Here is a 10,269-nt window from a genome sequence, read left to right on the forward strand (position 1 = left end):
CGATTTGAGTATGAGGCATGTCGTAGCAGGGGGGGGGGGGGAGGTGAGGGGGGACTCCGGATAAATTTCAACCACCAGAGGATCTTCACCGTGACCCCCATGCACGGGAAGCGGCCGTTTTTCTAGATTTCGCCCCTGTCGAAATGCAGCCGCCGCGGCCGGGATTTCATCCGACAAGGCGATAAAACGCGCAGCTGCATCGGCATCGCCGAGAATGAAGAACAGCTGGAGCGCACCAATCCTTACCAGCGTCAGTGGATTTATCGCAAATACTCAAAGACACACTGGCGCAATTGTAACGATCTCGACTTTTGATGTGGTCCTGTTCCCCGTGACTCTTTATAAATGACTGCCGCGTTCTTGTGCCACTTCATTCCTTTGTGGCATGTGGCTGCGCAATGGCTAGGATGTCTGAGCACGAACCTTCCACGACTGTTCCCGATGGTGATGCGACCAAGTGTTAGACACTAGTCGCTGTCGTCCTCCCGAAACACACAAACTGCGTTATTCGCTTGTGGAAGACCTCACCCTTTCCTACCGCGCTGGATTATGGCACGGTAATCGTTGAGAGCAGCGCAACCCAGCGTTAATCGCACCACGGGCTCAAACCAAACAAGCCGGATGCGTCGTCCTACAGGGGCCGTACTCTCGAGCGATTATTCTCCGGGACTTGGGAGACCTCTTTGAGGCTAGGCACTCGATTCATCGAAATACATACTGCCGGCGGCGCACTTGTTACTCTGTGAAGACAGCGAACTTGGTCCAGCGCCAGGCACCAATGTTGGCCTAAACGCGGAGGCGTCTGGTGCCGAGTCACGCAAAATTGCACTGAACTGGAAATATCCACTCGTCGGTCGTAAAATGCGCACTTGTTGTCGGAGCACAACGCTTCCCGCTCACCCGCACCCCCCCTTCACTCCTCCCCCCCCCCCCCCGGCCTGGCGCGAGACTGAATACAGCGCTCTCCGCTATCTGCCTTCGCGCGTGCCAGGTTGAGCCGCGATCGTCGGCTTCCCTCGTGTGCTTTCACTTGCACATACAGCACACGACGCGCGGCGACCGTATTATCGCCCTTGAACTTTATACGGAACATCACGGCGACGGCGACGGCAAGAATGCGCGTGTAGTGCCCACACAATTTCTATCGCAATATTACTCAGAGAATCCAGTGCATGCGACTTATAGATAGCAACGCGTGTGCAGTGAAGGCAGTAAAGGAGAGGAACCGTAGCAGACGACCCGCCGGGTGCTCCGCCTATCGCTTCGATTGCGCCTGCGCTGGAACATTTAGCCGAGGCGTAAGCAATGGGCTGCGCAGACTGCTGCTACTGGCGCCCGTGTTCCGGCTAGCAGTGGTCGCGTCTGTACATTTGTGCAGAAACCACTGCACCCCCCCCCCCCCCCCCCCCGCCGGATATCTTGCACAACTCTCCTGTGACAGCGAGTCACGTGCCAAACTACGTTTTCCTCGTCCCGTGTTCCGTATGTCAACGAATCACGCTTACTGTCTGTCATTCAGGGTTGGTCGAATACATTTAGCTACAAATATCTACTCGAAACCAAAACACAAAAAGAAAAAAAGAAAAATTTCTGGTGTGTTGCCACACGCGTCAAAAAGGGCTGCAATAGGTAGGACCCGAAAAAAAAACTCTATGGGCACTTTGCTGAGATAAACTGCGATAGGCGAAAGCCTATCTATGAGTGCCTCTGTTGCTTTTTTCTGAACTGTTCTGCGAACGGACTACGCCATGACCGCGAGCATGGGATGTAAGCTTTAAACTTATGGGATTTTTACGTGCCAAAACCACTTTCTGATTATGAGGCACGCCGTAGTGGAGGACTCCGGAAATTTCGACCACCTGGCGTCCTTTAACGTGCACCTAAATCTAAGTACACGGGTGTTTTCCCATTTCGGCCCCATCGAAATGCAGCCACCCTGGCCGGGATTCGATCCCGCGACCTCGTGCTCAGCAGCCTAACACCACAGCCACTGAGCAACCACGGCGGGTTGGCTACAAGGTTTGTCGCCCGATGCGCGCGCACCCCCACCCGCATGTCCGCGCTTCCCCACGCGCCCACTCGCACAGCGCTACTGGCATGGCGCCTCCTCTCCTTGCTCCCCTCGCCGGTGATCACCGCTTTCCTGCGTCCACCACGGACTGCGCGCTGACACTTATGAGCCAGTAAAGGCTTACGCCCTAAAAGCAGGCGGACGTGGCAAAGCCGTGAAGTCGTTTTGTCAGGGACTTTCGGTGCTGTAGACGCGCATGTGCGTAGATGACGGTGAAGATTGATCGCCGCGACGGCAACGAAGTGCTGACGCCGCCATGTGCTATGCTGGGAAATGACGTTGTCTTCCCAGGAAAAGTTGTCGTCATGACGGATAGCTTCATACATGGCGCTGCGTCATACGCGGAGCGAATTTGCCTTCCTGCGTGTGATTTGCATACTTGTTATTTGTTTAAGTGCGAAGTTTGTCTAGATTTCTTGCTGAAATGAGAATAATACACCGTCCTAAAGAGTTCGAAATGTTGAGACGAAAGGAAATACGCGGTTAGGAAGTGGGAAGTGGGGCGATGTTAGGTACTTTTCGTCTGCTTAATTAAAAATAATAATAAACTACGCGTGACGAGCTCCGACTTGCCACGATTCAGTCAGCCAAGTAGAGCCCTGACGGTATTACATGTGTTCTAGGCTACACTTCGCTGGAGGAGTCTGTGTAAAATGTAGCTAAAAGTAGTCCCCATTGTAATTACGCGAAGCTGTGGTAAAAAATAAGGTATTGGAACTTCAAAAAATTTAAGCTTACTGCGTCATTCTCCTTTCTGACGCTCGCTTTCCCAGCATCATTGATGACGCGTCTACTTCCTTCTGCTACTCGTACGCAGGCTGTGATTGCAGCGGTGAGGTATATGGAAAGCATGTACACTTTGATAAAAACATCCTAACTATTTTCACCGGACGCGAGAATGTTCGAGGACGATGTGCTGTGTGGAAAAAAAAAATCAACTCTCGGCACTGCTGGTTGACTGCGCTAGTGTTTAAATCAAGAGCAATATTAAAAAAAAAAGAAAATTATAATTTGAGGTTTTACGTGCCAAAACCACGATTTCGTATCAGTCACGCTGTAGTAAGGGACTCCGGAATAATTTTGACCTCCTTTTGACTAAGAAAGGATAGAAAAATGTCTATCTAATAAATTCAGTTGCAAGTTGGCGCCTTTCTTTCCACTTAGTTTTGCAGCGCCAGAAGCCACGTTTCAGTCGTATAGCCCTGATTACGAAAACTGTGAGATGCCTGGAACGTTAGAACACATATTGGGCGATTTCCCTTCATATACGCTGGATCGAAGAAGGCTCAATATTAACGCGACAGCGTTAAGGAGCTCGTGTCGCAGAAAAGCCGGTGTCGTTGGCGTCGGTGTCGGCGTCAGCGGCACTGCTCTGAGCAATAAATCCCAGAAGGCACTTCATAAATAAAAAACATCTTGCAAGGGAATCGAACCAGGGTCTCCGGAGTGTGAGACGGAGACGCTACCACTCAGCCACCAGTTCATCATCATCATCATCATCATCATCAGCCTGATTACGCCCACTGCAGGGCAAAGGCCTCTCCCATACTTCTCCAACTACCCCGGTCATGTACTAATTGTGGCCATGTTGACCCTCCAAACTTCCTAATCTCATCTGCCCACCTAACTTTCTGTCGCCCCCTGCTACGCTTCCCTTCCCTCGGAATCCAGTCCGTAACCCTTAATGACCATCGGTTATCTTCCCTCCTCATTACATGTCCTGCCCATGCCCATTTCTTTTTCTTGATTTCAACTAAGATGTCATTAACGCGCGTTTGTTCCCTCACCCAATCTGCTCTTTTCTTATCACTTAACGTTACACCTATCATTTTTCTTTCCATAGCTCGTTGCGTCGTCCTCAATTTAAGTAGAACCCTTTTCGTAAGCCTCCAGGTTTCTGCCCCGTACGTGAGTACTGGTAAGACACAGCTGTTATACACTTTTCTCTTGAGGGATAATGGCAACCTGCTGTTCATGATCTGCGAATGCCTGCCAAACGCACCCCAGCCCATTCTTATTCTTCTGATTATTTCACTCTCATGATCTGGATCAGCAGTCACTACCTGTCCTAAGTAGATGTATTCTCTTACCACTTCCAGTGCCTCGCTACCTATCGTAAACTGCTGTTCCCTTCCGAGACTGTTAAACATTACTTTAGTTTTCTGCAGATTCATTTTTAGTCCCACCCTTCTGCTCTGCCTCTCCAGATCAGTGAGCATGCATTGCAGTTGGTCCCCTGAGTTACTAAGCAAGGCAATATCATCAGCGAAGCGCAAGTTACTAAGGTATTCTCCATTTACTCTTATCCCCAATTCTTCCCAATCCAGGTCTCTGAATACCTCCTGTAAACACGCTGTGAATAGCATTGGAGAGATCGTATCTCCCTGCCTGACGCCTTTCTTTATTGGGATTTTGTTGCTTTCTTTATGGAGGAGTACAGTGGCTGTGGAGCCGCCATAGATATCTTTCAGTATTTTTACATACGGCTCGTCTACACCCTGATTCCGCAATGCCTCCATGACTGCTGAGGTTTCGACTGAATCAAACGCTTTCTCGTAATCAATGAAAGCTATATATAATGGTTGGTTATATTCCGCACATTTCTCTATCACCTGATTGATAGTGTGAATATGATCTATTGTTGAGTAGCCTTTACGGAATCCTGCCTGGTCCTTTGGTTGACGGAAGTCTAAGGTGTTCCGGATTCTATTTGCAATTACCTTAGTAAATACTTTGTAGGCAACGGACAGTAAGCTGATCGGTCTATAATTTTTCAAGTCTCTGGCGTCGCCTTTCTTATGGATTAGGATTATGTTAGCGTTCTTCCAAGATTCCGGTACGCTCGAGGTCTTGAGGCATTGCGTATAGAGGCTGGCCAGTTTTTCTAGAACAATCTGCCCACCATCCTTCAGCAAATCTGCTGTTACCTGATCCTCCCCAGCTGCCTTCCCCCTTTGCATAGCTCCCAAGGCTTTCTTTACTTCTTCCGGCGTTACTTCTGGGATATCGAATTCCTCTAGATTATTCTCTCTTCCATTATCATCGTGGGTGCCACTCGTACTGTATAAATCTCTATAGAACTCCTCAGCCACTTGAACTATCTCATCCATATTAGTAATGATATTGCCGGCTTTGTCTCTTAGCGCATACATCTGATTCTTGCCAATTCCTAGTTTCTTCTTCACTGCTTTTAGGCTTCCTCCGTTCCTGAGAGCTTGTTCAATTCTATCCATGTTATACTTCCTTATGTCAGCTGTCTTACGCTTGTTGATTAACTTCGAAAGTTCTGCCAGTTCTATTCTAGCTGTAGGGTTAGAGGCTTTCATACATTGGCGTTTCTTGATCAGATCTTGACGAGCGGCTCTAGTAGGGCCGCCGTCTAATGTGCATAGGCACTCACCATTCCTCTTATCATCATTATCCATCCCAGTAATTTCGCTCTCCTTCCCTCACCCCCAGTGCAAAGTGGCAGACTAGAGCGCACTAGCTCAGGTCGACCTCTCAGTCTTCCCTATCAATAAAACCTCTCTGTTGTTATTTCAGCGATCTCAATCAACACAGGGTATGTTGGCCGGCAAGTACAGTAAAGCAGCGGGATAATACAGCCGAATACGGTCGTCGAATCCGCCCGGAAGAATGCGGTCTCGTGTACTGCACGGCTCAGACACAGCACATTCTTGCTCTGTTATCTAATACGTCTTCTGCGCAACCTTTGGTACGCGAGCGGCATACGCAACATCACTCTCTCGTAAAGCGTTTACCTTGCCGGAGAACGACAGCATCCATTTCTAAACTGCTAGCATCGGTGCGCAAACGAGGGGATGTGTTCGCATCGATGTTACGGAGGCCGGACTCTGCTGTTAGGGGAGGCTTGAGGGCTTGCGATGCAGCCAGTCTAATCTTGTGCATTTTCTTACTGAATGTTTCAATTCTGTTGCTAGTCATTTATTGAGACATGTACAATCACATAAACTATGGGCCATACTGTTCTTTCGCAGTTATTTTTATAATGATTGAGTTGTCCACATAGAGGCAATCGAAATGTTTTAATTCAGTGATGCTCCCTTAGCACCTCATAATATCACTGTTTACTCAAATAGCGTTGTACTGTCTGTGGAGAAAGCATTGATAAAATAGTTGCCGTGATTTTTATTTTCAACCAAAGGAATCAAAGTACACCAAGGAAATAAGGTATTTTATTGTGTTTCGCTGGTGACTACCAGTTATTATTGATGTTTAGTAACAAAGAATAATTTTTTGTCTAATGCACAAAATTACATGCGTAAATTGGCCTCTGAAAGATTTCATCACAAGGCACTCTCCAAAACATAGGGCAGAAAGCAGCCTGGAATGTTGCCGCGCTACAGGAAGTGGAAACAAATTTGCCTTCTCTGTCAAAGCTCCGCAGGAATACTCTGATTTTGCTTGAGAGCCTCGGCGCAAGGTACACAGAGAACTAATTTCTGCATAAATTTGTAACACGCCGCTGCGAGGCGAGACTTGTATGAAAATTTTATAAGCGCGTAGGCGGGAACACCAAGCAAAATAAACCCAAGCGTCGGTAGGATCAGTTGGGTTCCAGCACCTCCAATAAACGGAGTCAGTGCCATGGTCAACAGGATCGCTATGTAGGTGATAACTAGAAGGGTGGGCACCCTTATGGGCCTCACATGTTCCTTCATCGTCACTCGAAGTCCGAGTAGCGCGAACATGACGAGTATGTTGATAAGCGACGCTATTACCATGGCGCTCTTGGCTAACAAGCCGACGGATACAACGACAGTGAACACTACGGCTGCGAAAGTTTTAAACGCTACCGCTATAACCGGGAGAGACGAGCGGGCAGTGATGAGGGAGAACAGCGCCGGTAAGTGTCCCTTGCGCGCGGCGGCCATGATTAGCCGGCTGCTGCTGAAAGAAGAGGCGCTCATTGTTCCAAAGGTGCAGACGCAGACGGCGACTGGCACCAGCCATTCGCCCGCTTGGCCCCAGGTTACGCTGCCGAAGGTCACGGCAGTCGCCTTCGATGCGGTGAACGACTTGTGGTCCAGGACGACGAAGTAAGCTGCATTCGTAAGTATCTGCAAAGCGGTGACCACGAAGATGCCGCCCAGGAGAGATCTCGGTATTATCCGGGAAGGCTTGGACATCTCTTCCGCCATGCAGCTGATCATGCCACTGTCACATGCAGAAAGAGAAGCTCGCTTGAAGACACTGCAGTGCTTTAGCTGGGTGTTATTGGGTAGCACATTACTGTGGCACATGATACATTAATTCCAATACGCTTGCATAGCTCATGTACCACCTACTATAGCGGCAGATTTTCGATTCTATACTGTTCCCAAATCGCACTGTTCGTTTTGCGAACCGTTTTTGAATCGCACCCTTGGTTACCGCCATTGCCTAACAGCGTAGCCATGTTCACAGTAGCGCAGATTACCCGCTTCAAACCAAATTCGCCTTCGATGCTTGGCACTTTAGTTACAAAACAAAGACATACAGAAGTGAATGGTACAATCATTTATCGCTTAGTCCCGCTTGATTCCGTGGAGGAAGTATCAGCTACGTTTCATTATTATTATTCACGTCAGCTGCTTGTTTCGAGTCTGACAGCTATAGCGACATCTCCAAGAGGCGATAGGGTTTTCACTTAAAGCTAGCAGATGGCGCCGATGCATCAGTACTGGTGGTGCGCTGACTAGGCCGAACGCTCTTAGAGCCCAATTCTTTACTGAATCTGTAATTTTATTCTAAGCCCTAGCATGGCAAGTGACGGTGATATGTGAAACGCTGATTTCTGGCATGGTCAACCATAGTGCCTACCGTAGTGCACCGTAGTGCCTAGCGTACAGGCAGTACGAGCGCAGGCGGTCACACGTTTCCTATATCATGCAAAACTACAACTCTTACTCATATCAAGGCAATAAATTCCCAGGCAATACACAGCGCGAACATAGGGAACTAGGAAGGACTAGTGAACGATTCTTTACCTTCCGGAACCAGTGTACATGGCGACGATAAACGCTTGGAGAACACTCCCGATTGAGGCGTTGGTGGTGAAAGTGAACTTTCGGAGAAGGTACGGAGCTAAAACGAGAAGAACAAAAGAAATTATCGCGTCACGCCAATTAAAATTTTTTAGTTAAATCCAGCAAGTCACAATCCACGGCATAATGCAGGGGAACGGATATAGGTTCGAACGATGTGCTTACAACGTGGAATACCCAAACTGCGTCAGTTCCCTCATAGCACGCACTCCAAAAAACTTTTGCAGCCTTTGTGGCTGCACCGTGTAGGCCGTCCCCAGATAATATTCGACGTCTACCTCCTGTGTCTTTCCGCTCTTCAGTTCAGGTCCTGAACTGCTTGCCGCATGAGTCATATTATAAGGAGCCAGCAAACACTGACACGAAGGACGACATAGGAGAAATTACTTGTGCTCAATAATGAGCGAAACAAGGTGAAAGCAGGAGCCAACGTTTTGACAAGTGGACTTGTCTTCTTCAAGGCGACATATGTTTTCCTCGTCACCGTACATATAGGTAGGGTTCTTCTAAAGCGGAGAGGGTGTAAGGCGGGTGCGGCAACGAGCAAAGGTGTGTTAGGGTGTCGAATTGAGAATAAAGGAGCGCTGTGCACAAGGCCAGTGACCCGGCAGTCTGACAATCACGTGTCAACACCCACGCGTTAGCCGGCGTCTCAGTGGCGTCTGACACGCCGGCCGGAAGAAAAACAAAAGGAAGGAAAATGTAAAAAAAGCGAAGAAACCAAACTAAGTGTTGTTGTCTATAACTTGAAATTTAGCATAGCGAATACATTCACTATTCTCCATTGGCTATGTTAAATTGCCGTATGTGATCCAACTCATTTTTATTCTTCTATGAATTTCCTTCTCATGATCAGGGTTCCTTGTGATTATTTGGCCTATGTAAAGGTACTCCTTCAGCGACTCGAGAGACTGACTGGCAATTCAGAACTGTTGTTCCTTTTCCCGCCTATTCATCATTATTTTTGTTATCTTCATATTAATTTTCAAACCCGCCCTTACACTCTGTCTGTTAAGGTCCTCAATCATTTATGGTAACTCGTCTGCAGTATGTCATCGGCAACCCGACAGTTGCTGAGATATTGACCGTCGATCCTTACTCTTAAGCTTTCTCAGTTTAATCACTTACAGCCGTGAACAGGCTGAAATCTGGAAGTTGGTACTTTGGCGGTTGCACATTGTAACTTTAGCCACCATGGAGCACTTGCCATTAAAGCAAGTTATCAAAACTGCTTCCAAAAGGTGTCCTATCTATTTCCTCAATACCAAGTGACGAACATCATTGGAATATTTTATCCGGCGCTACTTTGTCGTATATTTACTCGGGCCACAATACAGGTATTTCTCTATTCGCATTCCACTTTTTTGTTCCCATTCAAACAGTGCTATGCAAATGGACAGCAGAAAAAATAACTCACCTTTAATGCACCATACCACTCCAGTAGCGATGATAGCAAAGAGGACTCCAAGTTTCACGATAAACAGAACGTTCTGAACTTTCATGGATATATTCAATGAAAATGTATTAACCACCGCTGCAAGCTCTGAAACCGCGCATATTAAACACACGTCATTTGAGACAAATAACTGGTGACAAGACATCCAATATTTATGATCATGTGCATGTGGATTATGTTGCCTTGCTTAAAGTAGGCTAAATTCTGACATAAATGCCAATTTTTGCTTGGGAAGAGGTGACAATACTTTCATTTGTTCTGAGAAGCAGTGCTCAGGGCGAGTTTAGGCAAAATACATCAGTTCCATTTGTCCACACGGGGTCTTATGTTGGCGAACGCCTTGCGCAGAATAATGCATGCATGACACAGACCCCCTACCACCTCTCTCTAAATATCTCTTCTTCTTTCACGATTTAGTATCGGCTGTTGATAAATGTTTAACATTTCCCTAATTTTACTCTAAGCCACTGCAAACGCGTTTAAATGAGCAGCCGTCAGCAGCAACACAAAACAACACCCCGATAATGTTTCTGGTCGGTACATAACCACTGACTATATTTACACCTTCGTATATTGTACACAAGGTCGTGGCACGTATATCAAATAAAAAAAAAAGAAATCCCAGGACACCTAAGCACTTCTTTTAAGTTGTGAATGCGCAAGCATGAATGTCCAACTAAACGCCACTGAGCGGT

The 10,269-nt window shown here is 47.4% G+C and overlaps 1 protein-coding gene across 1 annotated transcript; it reads right to left on the reverse strand.

The window, feature by feature from the left end:
* Window positions 1-6,205: 6,205 nt before the first annotated feature.
* Window positions 6,206-9,656, reverse strand: LOC126519182 (b(0,+)-type amino acid transporter 1-like). Its single transcript, XM_050168801.2, has 3 exons — window positions 9,536-9,656; window positions 8,062-8,158; window positions 6,206-7,249 (listed from the first exon to the last, which is right to left on the reverse strand). Exons 1-3 carry the CDS (start codon window positions 9,618-9,620, stop codon window positions 6,466-6,468), a joined length of 966 nt encoding a protein of 321 aa, XP_050024758.2. The 5' UTR covers window positions 9,621-9,656; the 3' UTR covers window positions 6,206-6,465.
* Window positions 9,657-10,269: the final 613 nt, after the last annotated feature.

This window comes from Dermacentor andersoni, chromosome 10 (assembly GCF_023375885.2).
Source record: "Dermacentor andersoni chromosome 10, qqDerAnde1_hic_scaffold, whole genome shotgun sequence".
Lineage (NCBI taxonomy): Eukaryota > Metazoa > Arthropoda > Arachnida > Ixodida > Ixodidae > Dermacentor > Dermacentor andersoni.

Bases quoted from the DNA above. Each gene is read 5' to 3' on its own strand.
- LOC126519182 (XM_050168801.2), bottom strand. From the start codon at position 9,620: ATGAAAGTTCAGAACGTTCTGTTTATCGTGAAACTTGGAGTCCTCTTT. The intron at 8,159-9,535 runs GTGAGTTATTTT...TTCTCGTTTTAG, and splicing joins AGTGGTATGGTGCATTAAAG to CTCCGTACCTTCTCCGAAAG. The intron at 7,250-8,061 runs GTAAAGAATCGT...TGCATGTGACAG, and splicing joins ATGTACACTGGTTCCGGAAG to TGGCATGATCAGCTGCATGG.